The sequence below is a fragment of the Pristiophorus japonicus genome, chromosome 6 (assembly GCF_044704955.1).
Source record: "Pristiophorus japonicus isolate sPriJap1 chromosome 6, sPriJap1.hap1, whole genome shotgun sequence".
In the NCBI taxonomy this organism is placed as follows: Eukaryota; Metazoa; Chordata; class Chondrichthyes; family Pristiophoridae; genus Pristiophorus; species Pristiophorus japonicus.
Window position 1 is genome coordinate 181914272 of NC_091982.1, and position 18186 is coordinate 181932457.

General features: G+C 41.0%; 1 protein-coding gene across 3 annotated transcripts in view; it reads left to right on the forward strand.

Annotated features, from left to right (window-relative positions):
• The window catches only part of dis3l2 (DIS3 like 3'-5' exoribonuclease 2), a 437600-nt gene that overhangs the window by 203459 nt on the left and 215955 nt on the right, over window positions 1-18186 (forward strand). For all 3 annotated transcript variants that reach the window (XM_070883462.1, XM_070883465.1, XM_070883463.1), the window contains exons 11-12: window positions 4969-5081; window positions 10548-10655. In XM_070883462.1, coding sequence (XP_070739563.1) covers window positions 4969-5081; window positions 10548-10655 — 221 coding nt within the window. The remainder of the gene's footprint in view (window positions 1-4968; window positions 5082-10547; window positions 10656-18186) is intronic.

Sequence of the window (18186 nt, forward strand, 5' to 3'; positions counted from 1 at the left end):
TCAACGTAACAAAGGCTGCAGACAAGTTAAGAAGGACGAGGAGGGATAGTTTGTATATGTCACAGTCACAAAGGATGTCATTTGTGACTTTGATGAGAGCCGTTTTGGTACTGAGGCAGGCGCGGAAACCGGATTGGAGGGATTCAAGCATGGCATTGCAGGAAAGATGCGCATGGATTTGGGAGGCAACAACACGTTCAGGGACTTTGAAGAGGAAAGGGAGGTTGAAGATGGGGCGATAGTCTGCAAGGACAGATGGGTCGAAGGTTGGCTTTTTGAGGAGAGGGGTGATGACAGCAGATTTGAGCGAGAGGTGGGACAGTACCTGAGGACAGAGAGCCGTTAACAGTCAGCTAACATGGGAGCCAGAAAATAAAGTTAAGTGGTCAGCAGTTTGGTGGGTATAGCGTCACGGGAGCAGGAAGTGGGTCTCATGGACAGGATGAGCACGGAAAGGTCATAAGAGGAGATCAGAGAGAAACTGGAGAAAGATGTGAGGTCAGGGCTACGGCAGGGGGGATCCTTAGAGCAAATTTGACCCGGTGGGCTCGGGAGAGGAAGGCAAGAGGCAGAGGCGGTTGAATGGATGGTCTCAATCTTGGAGACATAGAAACATAGAAAATAGGTGCAGGAATAGGCTATTCGGCCCTTCGAGCCTGCACCACCATTCAATAAGATCATGGCTGATCATTCACCTCAGTACCCCTGTCCTGCTTTCTCTCCATACCCCTTGATCCCTTTAGCCGAAAGGGCCATATCTAACTCCCTCTTGAATATATCCAATGAACTGGCATCAACAACTCTCTGCGGTAGGGAATTCCATAGGTTAACAACTCTCTGAGTGAAGAAGTTTCTCCTCATCTCAGTCCTAAATGGCTTATCCCTTATCCTTAGACTGTGTCCCCTGGTTCTGGACTTTCCCAACATCGGGAACATTCTTCCTGCATCTAACCTGTCCAGTCCCATCAGAATTTTATATGTTTCTAATGGATCCCCTCTCATCCTTCTAAACTCCAATTAATACAGGCCCAGTCGATCCAGTCTCCCCTCATATGTCAGTCCTGTCATCCCAGGAATCAGTCTGATGAACCTTCGCTGCACTCCCTCAATAGCAAGAACATCCTTCCTCAGATTAGGAGACCAAAACTGAACATAATATTCCAGGTGAGGCCTCACCAAGGCCCTGTACAACTGCAGTAAGACCTCCCTGCTCCTATACTCAAATCCTCTTGCTATGAAGGCCAACATACCATTTGCCGCCTTCACCGCCTGCTGTACCTGCATGCCAACTTTCAATGACTGATGTACCATAATACAAAGGTCTCGTTGCACCTCCCCTTTTCCTAATCTGTCGCCATTCAGATAATATTCTGCCTTCGTATTTTTGCCACCAAAGTGGATAACCTCACATTTATCCACATTATACTGCATCTGCCATGCATTTGCTCACTCACCTAACCTGTCCAAGTCACCCTGCAGCCTCTTAGCGTCTTCCTCACAGCTCACACTGCCACCCAGCTTAGTGTCATCTGCAAACTTGGAGATATTACACTCAATTCCTTCATCTAAATCATTAATGTATATTGTAAATAGCTGGGGTCCCAGCACTGAGCCCTGTGGCACCCCACTAGTCACTGCCTGCCATTCTGAAAAGGACCCGCTTATCCCGACTCTCTGCTTCCTGTCTGCCAACCAGTTCTCTATCCATGTCAGTACATTACCCCCAATACCATGTGCTTTAATTTTGCACACCAATCTCTTGTGTGGGACCTTGTCAAAAGCCTTTTGAAAGTCCAAATATACCACATCCACTGGTTCTCCCTTGTCCACTCTACTAGTTACATCCTCAAAAAATTCCAGAAGATTTGTCAAGCATGATTTCCCTTTCATAAATCCATGCTGACTTGGACCGATCCTGTCACTGCTTTCCAAATGCGCTGCTATTTCATCTTTAATAATTGGTTCCAACATTTTCCCCACTACTGATGTCAGGCTAACCGGTCTATAATTACCCACTTTCTCTCCCTCCTTTTTTAAAAAGTGGTGTTACATTAGCTACCCTCCAGTCCATAGGAACTGATCCAGAGTCGATAGACTGTTGGAAAATGATCACCAATGTATCCACTATTTCTAGGACCACTTCCTTAAGTACTCTGGGATGCAGACTATCAGGCCCCGGGGATTTATTGGCCTTCAATGCCATCAATTTCCCTAACACAATTTCCCACCTAATAAGGATTTCTTTCAGTTCCTCCTTCTCACTAGACCCTCGGTCCCCTTGTATTTCCGGAAGGTTATTTGCGTCTTCCTTTGTGAAGACAGAACCAAAGTATTAGTTCAACTGGTCTGCCATTTCTTTGTTCCCCCTGAGGTCCTCACACTTATTGTCAGAGGTGAGGGTGGAGACTGGGGAGAGGGGTTTAAAAAGACGGTTAGCAGTGGAGAATAGAACATCACAATTCAATTTTGTGGTCGGAATTTCTGACTTGCTCATCAGTGCTAAAAGCAACAAACTATTTGTTCTCATTCTAGTCTAAGTCTGGTTATAGTGATTCCCTTTTCATGTGTGGAGTAAATCAATCTGTATTGGAGAGGTATCAGCAACCAAGAATATGGAGATCCACCATATCATTGAAAAAGTTTAGAAATGACGGGCATAATTACTCATTTCTGAGTGACTCCTGTAAACATGTTGGGATAAGAAAACAATGCCCATTTATTGTGATTGACTGTTTGCATCCTTGTGATGAAATCAATGCATCTGGTTCAAAATCTCACCAGATATGCGACAAGAGACCAGTTTTTCAGAGATGTATGATGGCTGCCTTATTGAAGGCTTGTAGGAATGTTGAAAATGACTGCTCTAACTTAGAAGTATTGAAACTGTTGTTCCATTTCTGAGCTATGAAATTGAGAACAGAAGAAGGTGACCAGTTTGCTCTGAAGCTACTTTGTAAGCCAGTTAACTTCCTGTGATTGAGATGTCGCAAAATCTTTCCATTCATCATAATGGAAAGTATACTGGTCTATAGTTATCAGGGTCTGAGTTTGAGCCATTTTGAGGATAAACAGATTGCTGCTTTCTACTCTTTGTTCAGCACCATTTGGGAGGGACAGTTAAATTTAATGAACTGAAGAGCAGCCTTGGATGGAGCCTTGTCAAACTGAGTGCTTATGCCATTTAAAAGGCGAGTAGCTTTTCTGGGAATAAACTTTTGAATGAGCGGTTTAACTTTCTTATACCTGACTTTGATTCAGCTGATTACATTCATACTGTCAAAAGAATTATTCATGTGTAACTTTGAATTTCAGATGGAAATTCAAAAAATAAAGCGATATATCACTTGAGAATGGAGTTGGATCTGTTTTGGGAATTGATTTGTCTATCTTTCACCAGCTTTTGAGGTCTACCAAAGAACCATGGAGTTTGATCTTGGATGTATACCTCCTGCAAGCTGTTGTATCTGTTTTTACATTGGCATGTTAGGTGGAGATATACTTCAACTGTCCTGTTTGCCCAATCTTTCCATTCAAACAAATCTTTTTGTGCATTGATTAATGATCAGCACATCTTTCATTAAACGGTACCCGTGAACCAATGCTTATATTAAGCTGCTTGGATCGAAGTTGGCACTCAACAGCATGAAATCTGCATGGGTTGAGCCCAAACAACGCTGGAACTTTCGACTTGTGGACGGAATTTCAGTCTAATGTAGCAGCTTTTTTGAGTGTTCTAAATCAATGGGATTGGTGAACAGATCTGTGAAGTGATACTTGTTGAGTGCTTAAAGGTGATTTGTGGAGTTAAAGCTCTCTGCCCTTCACTTCTCCTTTTCGACCTTCCTTAAAATCCTACCTCTTTGACAAACCTTTTAATCACCTCAATATCTCCTTCTTTGGTTCGGTGTCAATTTTTGTCAGATTACGCTTCTAGCCATCGATTCCACCCCTCTCTCTGGCCATAGTCTGAGGCTGAACCAGACTGTTCACACCCTGGTGTCCTATTTGAGTCTGAAGTGAGCTTCCCACCCCATAAGCTCTCCATTATCAAGACCGTCTACTTCCACTTCCATAATATTGATTGACTCTGTCCCTGCCTCAACGCATCTATGACTGAAACCCTCACCCAAGCTCTTGTTACATGGACTATTCTAATGCACTCCTGGCCAGCCTCCTATCTTCCACCCTCTAAACTTGAGCTCATCCAAAACTCTGCTGCCCGAACCCTAACTCGTACCAAGTCCCGTTCACTCAGCACCCAATGTGCTTGCTGACCTACATTGACTCCCAGTCCAGCAATGCCTCAAATTTAAAATTCTCATCCTTGTGTTCAAATCCCTCCATGGTCTGGCCTTTCCCTATCTCTGTAACCTTGAATTCAAACTTCTTGAGCAGCCCTATTTCTTTTGCCCCTACAATGGCAGCCGCATCTTCAGCTGCCTCGGCCGTAAGCTCTGGAATTCCCTCCCTTAGCCTCTCAGCCTCTCTACCTCTCTTTCCTCCTTTCTGAATATCTCCTTATGTGGCTCGGTGCCAAATTTTGTCTGAACACTCCTGTAAAACACTGCGTTAGAAGCACTGTAGTTGTTGTTCAAAGGTGTTATATAAATGCAAGTTATGTTTGCTAATGCTGTGTGAGTAATTGGAATGTATAAGACTTTTGCAAGGTCTTGGAATTTATGTTTGGCTGGTAATATGCTGCAGAATTAGTGAGGGATAATAAGTGACACAACAACTACAAATTTTTGTAAAATGTAAAAAATATTTGAGAATGAGTGGCTAATTTTAATAAGTCAGAGCCACTCTTATGCCAAATCAGATGGTCGTCTTCTTTCATTGCATTATAACACTTGATCATTGAACTAAAAGTTTTTTCTTGCAAACACATCTGGTAAATTTCAGAGCACGTCTCTGTTGTGTATCTCGAGTACGTACTTTTAGTTAATATTTGTTATAATTTCTTTGAAGGAAACTTGGAAGTTGGAGTGCATATTGCAGATGTGAGCTACTTTGTTCATGAAGGGACGGCTCTTGATGTGATTGCCAGCAAGAGGGCAACCAGTGTCTATCTGATTCAGAAGGTAAAGAATGTGAAGTTAAACTTGTCCAGTATACACAAATAGTTAAAGATTATCTAAAACAAGCTTCATAATTAGGAGTACATTGGAACTAAATGAAAGTTAAATTAGTCCTTTACAAGAACCCGACAGAATGATTTTACCTACACTGATGAACTTGGATAAAATCTGTCATTTAACATTTCAGGAAGCACTCTTTCACTGTAAATGAAACAGCTCAATTAGCAGAACGTACATACAGCCGACATAACTTGAATAAAAATTTACGTCATTAAAATGTATTATAACCAGGATTCAGGTGTACATGAGAGCATTGCAATGTTGAGCATTTACTGCATAAAAATGTTTACAATACCATGTGTGAAATTGTACTAGGTTAAAAATAACGGAAGTTAAATTTTACTGCAGTCTACAAAGTATTTACAGTACAGTAACAGTCTATTCGGTCCAACAGGTCCACGTCTGTGTTTATGCTCCACACGAGCCTCCTCCCACCACTCTTCATCTAATTCCATCAACATATCCTTCTATTCCTTTCTCACTCATGTGCTTATCTAACTTCCCCTTGAATGCATCTATGCTATTCGCCTCAACTGCTCCATGAGGTAGTAAGTTGAACATTCTAACCACCCTCTGAGTAAAGAGGTTTCTCCTGAATTCTCTATTGGATTTATTAGTGACTATCTTGTATTTATATCCCCTAGTTCTGGTCTCGCCCACATCTTCTCTCTGTCTACCCTATCAACCCTTTCCTAATAAAGACCTATGTCAGGTCACTCCTCAATCTTCCCCAGCCTGTTCAATCTTTCCTGAAAGGTATAACCTTTCGGTTCTGGTATCCTACTAGTAAATCTTTTTTGCACTTTCTCCAATGCCTCTATACCCTGTTTATAATATGGAGACCAGAACTGTTCACAATACACCAAATATGGTCTAACCAAGGTTCCATACTAGTTTAACCTAACTTCTCTGCTTTTCACTTCTATCCCTCTAGAAATTAACATCACTGCTTTGTTTGCTTTTTTATGATCTTATTTACCTGTGTTACTACTTTTAGTGATCTGTGTCTCTGTACCCCCATCCCCCCCAGATCCTTCTGTTCTATTCCATTTAGACACTTTCCAAGGAGTATGTGGCCTCCTTCCTGCCAAAATGTATAACTTAACACATACCTATATTGAAGTTCATTTGCCAATTACACACCCATTCTGCAAGTTTATTAATGTCTTTAATTTGTCACATTCCTCCTTTGTATTAACTACGCCCCCCAATTTGGTGTCATCTGCAAATTTTGAAATTGTACTTCCGATTCTCAAGTCCAAATTGTTTATGTAAATAGTGAAAAACAGTGGTCCCGCCACCGATCCTTGTGGAACACCACTTCTCACCATTTGCCAATCTGAGTAACTACCTATAACCCCTACTCTCTGTTTTCTGTTTTGTAGCCAACTTTCTATCCATTCTGCTACTTGTCCCCTGACTCGACCATGTTCTGACCATATTCATGAGTCTACTATGCAGTAGCTTATCGAAGGTTTTTTGAACATCCAAATATATTGCATCTACTGCATTACCCTCATGTACCCTTTCTGTTACTTCTTCAAATAATTCAATACGGTTGGTCAAGTATGACCTTCCCTTTTGGAATCCGCGCTGACTACTCTTTATTATATTTTCAATCTCTAGATGTTTTTCTATACATCTTTGATTTAAGGATTCCATTATCTTTCCGACCATTGATATTAAGCTAATTGGTCTATAGTTCCCTTAACTTGTATCTCTTTTTAATAAATAGGAAACACATTACTGTCTGTCAGTCCTCTGGCACTATGTCCTGTGAGTTTATTGTGTGCATCCCTTAATGGCCCTGTCCATATCCTGATTTTTCTTGTGTTATTTACATGTCTGTAGAATACTTTACTATTTCTTTTTATATTCCTTGATAATTCACTTTTGTAGTTGCTCTTTGCCTTTCCAATTATTTTTTTGACTTCTTCCCTAACCTTTTCGAATCCCCGTTTGTTACCTTTTCCTTTGCTATGTATGTACTTAGTGTATGCCCTTTTTTTTTAGTTTCAATGTTGCCCTTATTTCATTATTCATCTATGGTGCTTACGGGCTAGATTGTTCTTGTTGTTTAGTTGGATATATTTCTTCTAAACTCTACTGATCACCATTTTAAATGTTTCCCACAGTGGTTTTATTCCTTTGTTAATACATTTTTCCAGTTTATTTTCCCTAGTTCCATTCTCATTCCCTTAAAATCAGCTTTTTTTCCAATTAGTTACTTTGCTCTTTGTCTTACTTATGTCCTTCTCAATCTTTATCTTAAACCTTATTATGTTGTGATTGTATTGCTTAGATGTTCCCCTACACTTAATTTACTTATCTGATCTGGTTCATTTCCTCGTCTAAACCACATTTATGGGTGGAATTTGTGCCTTGTTTAAAGTGAAGTGGCTCCTGATTTTGAAAAAAAAAATGATTGCATTTAAAATAAAACTAAATATAGTTGTGCTTTGAGTTCAATTTTAAAAAAATGTAATGAAGTGTAATTTCACTGTTGACATAAACTTAAGTGGCGGCAATTGGGAAGCTCGGGCAGTGGGCTTTGTAAATATGTGAGGATCGGATCATTGAGCATGTTTCACCTTGAAATTGTTTCATGCCATAAATATTTCTTGGAAAAGGCTGAAGTTTTAATTCGTAGAACGTTTGAATAAGTTCTCCAGTAGATAAATAGGTTATCCAAATTACCTTTTCCAGTTAACAGTTCAGTGAATTAGAAACTGATTACTACAGGGAATTGAGTTTATAGCAGTGACAGAAATGCTCTTTGGAATGGATTGCAAAAATATATATAAAAAATTCACCGGTAAAGCCTTTAAAGACATACTTAATTTGGATTCAAATCACTTATTTTGTAGAATTTACATTCTCTGAGAAGACTACATAGAAACATAGAAACATAGAAAATAGGTGCAGGAGTAGGCCATTCGGCCCTTCTAGCCTGCACCGCCATTCAATGAGTTCATGGCTGAACATTCAACTTCAGTACCCCATTCCTGCTTTCTCGCCATACCCCTTGATCCCCCTAGTAGTAAGGACCTCATCTAACTCCTTTTTGAATATATTTAGTGAATTGGCCTCAACAACTTTCTGTGGTAGAGAATTCCACAGGTTCACCACTCTCTGGGTGAAGAAGTTCCTCCTCATCTCGGTCCTAAATGGCTTACCCCTTATCCTTAGACTGTGACCTCTGGTTCTGGACTTCCCCAACATTGGGAACATTCTTCCTGCATCTAACCTGTCTAACCCCGTCAGAATTTTAAATGTTTCTATGAGGTCCCCTCTCATTCTTCTGAACTCCAGTGAATACAAGCCCAGTTGATCCAGTCTTTCTTGATAGGTCAGTCCCGCCATCCCGGGAATCAGTCTGGTGAACCTTCGCTGCACTCCCTCAATAGCAAGAATGTCCTTCCTCAGGTTAGGAGACCAAAACTGTACACAATACTCCAGGTGTGGCCTCACCAATGCCCTGTACAACTGTAGCAACACCTCCCTGCCCCTGTACTCAAATCCCCTTGCTATGAAGGCCAACATGCCATTTGCTTTCTTAACCGCCTGCTGCACCTGCATGCCAACCTTCAATGACTGATGTACCATGACACCCAGGTCTCTTTGCACCTCCCCTTTTCCTAATCTGTCACCATTCAGATAATAGTCTGTCTCTCTGTTTTTACCACCAAAGTGGATAACCTCACATTTATCCACATTATACTTCATCTGCCATGAATTTGCCCACTCACCTAACCTATCCAAGTCGCTCTGCAGCCTCACAGCATCCTCCTCGCAGCTCACACTGCCACCCAACTTAGTGTCATCCGCAAATTTGGAGATACTACATTTAATCCCCTCATCTAAATCATTAATGTACAGTGTAAACAGCTGGAGCCCCAGCACAGAACCTTGCTGTACCCCACTAGTCACTGCCTGCCATTCTGAAAAGTACCCATTTACTCCTACTCTTTGCTTCCTGTCTGACAACCAGTTCTCAATCCATGTCAGTACACTACCCCCAATCCCATGTGCTCTAACTTTGCACATCAATCTCTTGTGTGGGACCTTGTCGAACGCCTTCTGAAAGTCCAAATATACCACATCAACTGGTTCTCCCTTATCCACTCTACTGGAAACTCTACTAGAGTTTGATGCTTCTGTCAGTTATAAATGAGAATTTTCAGAATTGCCGAAATTCAGTTTGACTATCAATGCTGTTGAACATTTTTTGTTTGAAAAGCCAACAAAATGTATTATCCTTTTCATTCCATTTAATTCACAATCTGTTATTTTTTAATAACGTTGTGTCCTCGGTGGTGATTTTAAGGGAACTGATTTGTTTAGATTGTAGACCAATGATTTGAGCAATGAGTCAGGATCAGTTTGAATAATTTTCCTGAGGAAGGTTTACAACAGGTGCTACCTCATAAAGATATGTAAAAACTAATTACGCTACAATAATCATATTGTCTCTATCTAGAAAGATCCCCTTTTCAGTAAGTTTCTAGATCTCTGGAGGTTCTATAGTATATAGTTTGGCAGGAATTTCACTAACTGCTGTCGCTCTTCCATTAAAACATCACTGTAGTATACCACGTCCCGCATTTGGTATATTCAATAGAGGAAGAATTTGAGACAGAGTTTGGTAAATGGGACAGAGGTTGTGAAATAGTTTTAATATTTTGACATAAAATGAGATGAATGAAATGAAAATGAGAAAGATTTATATGTGGTTAGTCGCAGGAGAATCTGTAGTACCGGATAGGTAATGAGAGATAAATGGAAGTGGTTTTCACTTTATCTCCCTTGGTAACGGAAGCAAATATGGACCTTTAGCTCATGACTTGGGACATTTTTTCCCATAGAACAGCAAAAAAAAAACAAGCTCCCCTACTGCTACCAAACACCCAGCGTAACTGATAGGAAACATATCTAGGAATGAGTTTGTATAAAATAGCATTTGTGATTCGTCCGCTAATTTGTCAATAAACCTTTGCAATAATGCTCTCAACTGGATTATTCAGACTCCAACTGGACTATAGCAAGATCATATAAATTTATTAAAATGGTAACAATCGTTTTCCAGAAAAAAGGTAGAATGAGAATCAAGAGATAAAAAGATTTAGAGGCGACAATGAGTGTAAGTATGAGAGCCCTGCAGCAAGAAAGAAAAAATGGCAGACAAAGACAGTGAAGAATGGGACAGTGTCAGGAACTGATATACAATTTGTTTTCCTTTTTCAGTGATCAGTGGCAAGAGAGATCGACTAGTATCTGCAAATAATTTTGCGTTATTAAGTGTAGCAATACATTTGACAGAAATGAATGTGGGATTGCATCTTATGTAAGATCCTTTATTATTTTAAATTTGTCTCCACTTTCTCTTTTGTTGGTTATGTTTTATTACAGGTTATCCCAATGCTTCCAAGGCTTCTCTGTGAAGAACTCTGCAGCTTGAATCCAATGCAGGATAGGCTAGCTTTTTCTGTCATTTGGAAGTTGACTCCTCAAGGAAAGGTACAACTTTTATCAATGTTTTAAAATCAATGTAAAGGGAGCCTGGAGTCTACCAATGTTGGGATGTGCTCTGGGTCTAGCAGTACTTTGAGGGAGAGCTCTCACCGTCTGCGAGCACTGGGACATAGTTCCTTTCTTCATTCAAAACTTAATTTTCCAATAATCATTATTGCAGCTTGATGCTGATAATGATTAGAGAAGTAGGATCCTTTATAGAGAAATAGTATGCAAAAAAGATTTTTTTTTAAATATGCAGCTTCCCATTTGGGGCAATTGTTTGAACAGAACTGGTACATTCTTCATTTTGACTATTTACAATATCTGAATTTTTCTGCTTTAAACATTGCTTTCTTGAAACACAGGACCAGCAAATCCCACTTAAAGTAGTTTTATTCAGATACTCAATACTTGTAGAGATGTCATATCACCATGGTAGCTTTACTTTGGACGTGTTGCAGGTGATCTGACTGTAAAGCACCAACTCTGAAATCTGAACTGTTATGCAGAAGGAAACTTATAAATGTGACTGCATTTTGTCACATCTCAGGTTGTACACTTCTAAAGAAGGTAACCAAGCTGCTTGTATAGATGATTTTGTCATGCAAATCTTTGCTAATGTGCTTGAAGATGTCACTCAGATATTTCTCGAAATCCAGCATGGTCACCTTCAGTGAAAGCTCTTGAAACATTCTCTTGAAGCAGCTGCATTCTGTTGACATTCTTGAACCAATTTAAAGGCCTTTATTACCTTATTGCTGTTGCCATTGAAATACAGTAGTAAGCTGATCAAGGTTGCAGAGATGTGTTGGAAAGAAAGACAGACAGACAGACTTGTATTTATATAGCGCCTTTCACGACCACCGGACATCTCAAAGCGCTTTACAGTCAATTAAGTACTTTTGGAGTGTAGTCGCTGTTGTAATGTGAGAAACATGGCAGGCAATTTGCACACAGCAAGCTCTAACAAACAACAATGCGATAATGACCAGATAATCTGTTTTTGTTATGTTGATTGAGGGATACATATTGGCCAGGACACCCAGGATAACTCAGCTGCTCTTCTTCGAAATAGTGCCATGGGATCGTTTCCCCACATTGAACTCCATTTGCCACATTCTTGCCCACTCACTTAATCTGTCTATATCCCTTTGTAACTTCCTGCTTACATCTGCACTTACTGTGCCTTCCAACTTAGTGTCACCTGCAAACTTGGATAAACAACTCTCAATTCCTTCATCCAAGTCACTGATAAATATGGTGAAAAGCTGAGTCCCCGGTATAGATCCCTGGGGAATATCACTTGCCACATCCTGCCAATTATCCTTACTTATCCTCCCTTTATCCCTATTATGTCTTCTACTTCCCAACCAATTTCCAACCCATGTTACGAGGTTGCCTCCAATTCCGTGCGCATTCATTTTTGCTGTTAATCTCTTGTGCAGAACCTTATCAAATGTGTTCTAGAGGGTCATATAGATACATCCATAGACACTCCCTTATCCACTATGTTAGTGGCCTCTTCAAATAATTCAATTAGCTTATTCAGACATGACTTACCCTTCATAAATTTATGTTGACTCTCTCTGATCAGCTCGAATTTGTCCAAGTGCTCAGTCACTCTTGTCCCCAATGCCAGATTCTAGTGACTTCCCCACAACTAACATTAGATTGATAGGTCTGTCGATACCTGGTAATTCTCTCCCACCCTTCTTAAATAGCGCAGAGACATTAGCAATTTTCCAATCCAACGGCACAATTCCCAAATCAAGAGCGATTTAAAAGATTATTACTAACGCATCTGCCATTTCCTCACCTACTTCTTTTAATACCCTGGAGTGGAAACCATCAGGTCCTGGATATTTCTTTCTTCAGTCTCATTACCATTTTTTTTATATATTAAATCCAATAAATTCCTCCCCCTTGATTTATTTTTAGTTACCCTTGTACCACTGGTATTTTTTCTCTTCTACTGTGAAAACTGATAGAAAACATTCCTTGAAATAAGCCTGCCATTTTCTTATTATCAATTACAGAGGTCGTGGTCCATATCGGTACCAATGCCATAGGTAGAAAGAGGGATGAGGTCCTGCAGGCAGATTTTAGGGAGCTAGGAGAGTGAAGCAGGACCTCAAAGGTGGTAATCTCCGGATTATTCCTGTGCCACGTGCTAGTGAGTACGTAAAAAGGAGGATGGGACAGATGAATACGTGGCTGGAGGGATGGTGCAGGACGGAGGACTTTAGATTCCTGAGGCATTAGGACCGTTTCTGGCGGAGGTGGGACCTGTACAAGCCGTACGGGTTGCACCTCAACAGAGCTGGGACCAATATCCTCATGGGAGGGGTTGCTAGTGCTGTTGGGGAGGGTTTAAACTAACTTGGCAGGGGGATGGGCACCTGAGAGTAGATTCAGAAGGGAGAGAAGCAAAGCTAGAATTGGAAAGTAGAAAGTGAATTTGGAAGACCGAAGAGACAAGGGCTAGAAAATAGACAACAAGGAAGTTTGGCAATGCTAAATGGTATATACTTCAATGCAAGGAGTATAGGGAATAAGACCGATGAGCTGAGAGCACCGATAGACATGGGAGTATGATATTATAGCTATTACTGAGACATGGCTGAAGGAAGGGCAGATATGGCAGCTCAACAGTGCTGGTTGCAGGGTTTTCAGACGGGATAGAGAGGGGGGGTAAAAAAGGAGTGGGGGTTCACAGTATTGATTAAAGAAACAATTACACTTGTGAGGAGGGATGATATGTTGGAAGGTGTTAGAAATTAGGGTTACCTGAAAATGATACTGTGTTTATTGATATGTTTCTGCTCAAGACAAGTAAAGGGTTCAAGTATAAACTATGTTTTACCCGACAATGCTTAAGTTTTGCTTTCCCAAGACAGTGTTTTTAATGAGTTACTTTAGAGAATGCATAACATTTTGACTTAATCTTTAATTTGGCCAATGAAGGCTCAACCTATGTTTCTTCAATTATAATGCTACGGTAGAATTTGGGCCTTGTTTAACAGAACTGCTTGAGATAATAAAAGTTAATTGGTATAAAAGACATAGAATAGAAGGAATGGGAGTTAGGGTATCCATGACGACTGGCTGAAATAAGATAGTTCTAGCCTGGGGCCCCTGATTTTATGGCCTAAGGTTGCCCTGAGATATGCACCGGTTGGAGCAGGGAGACAAGACAGGATGCGATAAGAGACTATAGCTATGAGGAAACTGGGCTTGACAGGTAAGAGGGGTCCAGATGGATGGATTGGCCTTCAAAACCATAAACTAGAAAGATGCGTAACGGTTGTAAAGATCCCTCCTTCGGGGTGGGTCTTCATCGACAAATGGAGACAAAGAACTAAAAGTACTATTGGGTAATAGGTTTTTAAGGGAGCCTCCATAGGTCAAATAGCCTTGTCAGTAATTCAAAAACAAGCCCACCCCTAAAAAGAGGATAAAAGAAACACCATTCGGGCTCATTCAGACAGATCGGGCAGGGAGAACTATACAAGGGTGAACTGGTTGAACGCTCTTTCGAGAGTGGATCCTGCTCATTGAAGTCATCACTCTTGGGGTTCAGGACGAAAGGAAGAGATGATATAAGTCGGAGAACTGCTTATCACGGTTGTATGCTTTTGCTGTATAAATCGTGTGTCATATTCCGTCCTAAACTCTGAATAAACACAGTATATCCACCATATTGGTTTGCACTCGAATCTGATTAATTAAGGTAACCAGAGATAGCCTGAAAAGACGATTTCCAACCAGGAATGCAAAAATGTTATTGTGGTTGAAAAGAGTTAAGGACGGTTTCGGTTTATAAAGATACTAGGCGTTGCTATTGGGATGGCAGCTGCGTATTTTAGAGACAAAGTTGGGAACATCTCTTGGATAAGTTAGGGGCCCCGGGGGCTCAAGCGGTAATTGAAATAATAGACTAACAAATCAAGAGCCCTCTGGATGTCAAGGGACATACATGGCGAGAAGAACGGGAAGAGTTACTCTGAGATTTGGGGCGAGATAGTGTCCCAGGTAGATGCGAAGAAATGTAAAATTAAGGAAGCCAGAAATAGGCTGGCTTATGCAGCCCACTTATGTGCTGTTTGCTTGGGAGGCGAAGTTGTACTCCTGAAAGAGATGCGCAAGCTGAAAGGGATTTACAGGACTGTCAGGATAGACACTTTACAGCCTGTGCCCTCCCCTGTCAAGAGCAAGCCTCGGCAGACGAAACATGACTTGGAAAAACAAAAAAGGGGCGATCACTCTGCTGGGAGTGCAGGTTAGACCCCCAAATAGTCAGAGGAAGATAGAAGAGTAAGTATGTAGGCAAATTTCTGAGAGGTGCAAAACTACAAGGCAGTAATAATGGGGATTTCAACTACCCTAATATTAACTGGGATCAAATTAATGTGAAGAGTATAGAGGGTGCGGAATTCATAAAATGCATTCAGGAGAACTTTTTTAGCCAGTATGTAACAAGCCCAACAAGGGAGGTGGCGGTTCTGGACTTTGTTTTAGGGAATGAAGCTAGGCAGCTGGAATCAGTGGGTGAGCATTTTGGTGGTAGTGATCATAATTCAGTTAGATTTAGGATAGTTATGGAAAAGGACAAAGATAGACCAGGAATAAAAGTTCTCAATTGGGGAAAAGCCAATTTTGCTAAGCTGAATAGTGATTTAGCCATAGTGGAATAGAAACAGCTCCTTAAAGGTAAATCAACGTCAGAGCAGTGGGAGGCATTCAAGGAGGAGATCTGGACTCTTCAGAGCAAGCTTGTTCCCGAAAGAAAAATAGTGGGACTAACAAATCTAGATGTCAAGGGACATACAGGGTAGGATAAAGGAAAAAAGGGAGGCTTAGGACAGATACCGAAGGCTCAATGCGGTAGAAACTCTGAGGGTGCAATTAAAAATGAAATTAGGAAAGCAGAGAGAGAGCATGAAAAAATATTGGCAAGTAAAAGCTAGGAAAACCCAAAGATATTTTATAAATACATTTAAGGCAAGAGGATAACTAAAGAAAGAGTAGGGCCTATTAGAGATCATAAAGGTAATCTGTGTATGGAGACGGAAGACGTGGGTATGGTTCTTAATGAATACTTTGCATCTGTTTTCACAAAAGAGAGGGCAGTGCAGCCATTGCTATCAGGGAGGCGGAGTGTGAAATATTAGATGAAATAAACATTGTGAGAGAAGAAGTATTAAGGAGTTTAACAGCTTTGAAAGTAGATAAATCCCCTGGCCCAGATGAAATGTATCCCAGGCAGTTAAGAGAAGCAAAAGAGTAAATAGCAGAGGCTCTGACCATCATTTTCCAATCCTCTCTGGCTACAGGTGTGGTGCCGGACGACTGCTAACGTGGGACCTTTGATTAAAAAGCAAGAAAGGGATTGGCCGAGTAATTATAGGCCAGTCAGCATAACCTCAGTGGTGGGAAAATTATTGGAAAAAATTGTGAGGGACAGGATAAATCTTCATTTAGAAATATATGGATTAATCAAAGACAGTCAGCATGGATTTGTTAAGGGAAGGTTGTGTCTGACTAACGTGATTGAATTTTTTGAGCAGGTAACAAGGAGGGTTGATGAAGGTAGTGCGTTTGATGTAGTGTATATGGCTTTTAGCAAGGCTTTTGATAAAGTCCCATATGGCAGACTGGTCACGAAAGTAAAAGCCCGTTGGATCCAAAATTGGCTCAGAGGCAGGAAGCAAAAGGGTAATGATTGATGAGTGTTTTTGTGACTGGAAGGTTGTTTCCAGTGGGGTTCCGCAGAGCTCGGCACTAGGTCCCTTGCTTTTTGTGGTACAGGTATAATGTCCTGAATCCGGAAACCCCTGGGCCGAATTTCGGGTATTTTCGGATTTCGGAGAACAAATACGACATCCTGAATCCTGAAAACCCTGGGCCGAGTTTTGGGTATTTCTGTATTTCAGAGAAGAAAATCTGGCGTTCCGAATCCGGAAACCTCGTGGCCGATTTTTGTGTATTTCTGGATTTCTGAAACAATCCGACGTCCCAAATTCGGAAACTCTTGAGCCAACTTTGGTGAATTTCCAGATTTCGGAGCATTACATCCGACGGCCTCAATCCAGCAACCTCCAGCCCGTGCCGGGCTGCGTATTTTTTTGGATTCCTGCTTGGAGAAAGGAATGTACAGCTTACAAGTCCGGTTTTCAGGAAATATTTCCGGGTTCTGGACAACGATTCATGTAATCTGCACAATGTCCGGTTTTCAACCAATTCTGTTTTTTAGAACTCCAGATTTTGGACATTCTACCTTTATATTTCAACGATTTCACAATTCTCATCCCTGTTTACAAATCACTCCATGGCCTTTCCCCTCCCTATCTCTCTAATCTTTTTCAGCCTCACAACTACTCCTCAAATTCTGACCTCTGGAACATTCCTCATTATAACTGCTCAACCATTGGTGGCCATGCCTTCAGCTGCCTGGGTTCTAAGCTCTGGAACTGTCTCCCTAAACCTCTCTGCCTCTCTATCTCCCTTTCCTTTAAGATGCTCCTTTAAACCTACCTCTTTAAACAAGCTTTTGATCATAAGAACATAAGAAATAGGAACAGGAGTAGGCCGCATGGCCCCTCGAGCCTGCTCCACCATTCAATAAGATCATGGCTGATCTGATCATGGACTCAGCTCCACTTCCCTGCCCGCTCCCCAAAACCCATTATCCCCTTATCGTTTAAAAAACTGTCTATTTCTGTCTTAAATTTATTCACTGTCCCAGCTTCCACAGCTCTCTGAGGCAACGAATTCCACAGATTTACAACCCTCTGAGAGAAGAAATTTCTCCTCATTTCAGTTTTAAATGGGCAGCCCCTTATTCTAGGATCATGCCCTCTAGTTCTAGTCTCCCCCATCAGTGGAAACATCCTCTCTGCATCCACCTTGTCAAGCCCCCTCATAATCTTTCGATAAGATCACCTCTCATTCTTCTGAATTCCAATGTGTAGAGGCCCAACCTACTCAACCTTTCCTCATAAGTCAACCCTCTCATCTCCAGAATCAACCTAATGAACCTTCTTTGAACTGCCTCCAAAGCAAGTATATCCTTTCGTAAATATGGAAACCAATTACTGCACACAGTATTCCAGGTGTGACCTCACCAATACCCTGTATAGCTGCAGCAAGACTTCCCTGCTTTTATACTGCATCCCCTTTGTAATAAAGACCAAGATTCCATTGGCTTTCCTTATCACTTGCTGTATCTGCATACTATCCTTTTGTGTTTCATGCACAAGTAGCCCCCAGGTCCCGCTGTACTGAAGCACTTTGCAATCTTTCTCCATTTAAATAATAACTTGCTCTTTGATTTTTTTCTGCCAAAGTGCATGACCTCGCACTTTCCAACATTATACTCCATCTGCCAAATTTTTGCCCACTCACTTAGCCTGTTTATGTCCTTTTGCAGATTTTTTGTGTCCTCCTCACACATTGCTTTTCCTCCCACCTTTGTATCATCAGCAAACTTGGCTACATTACACTCAGTTCCTTCTTCCAAGTCGTTTATATAGAT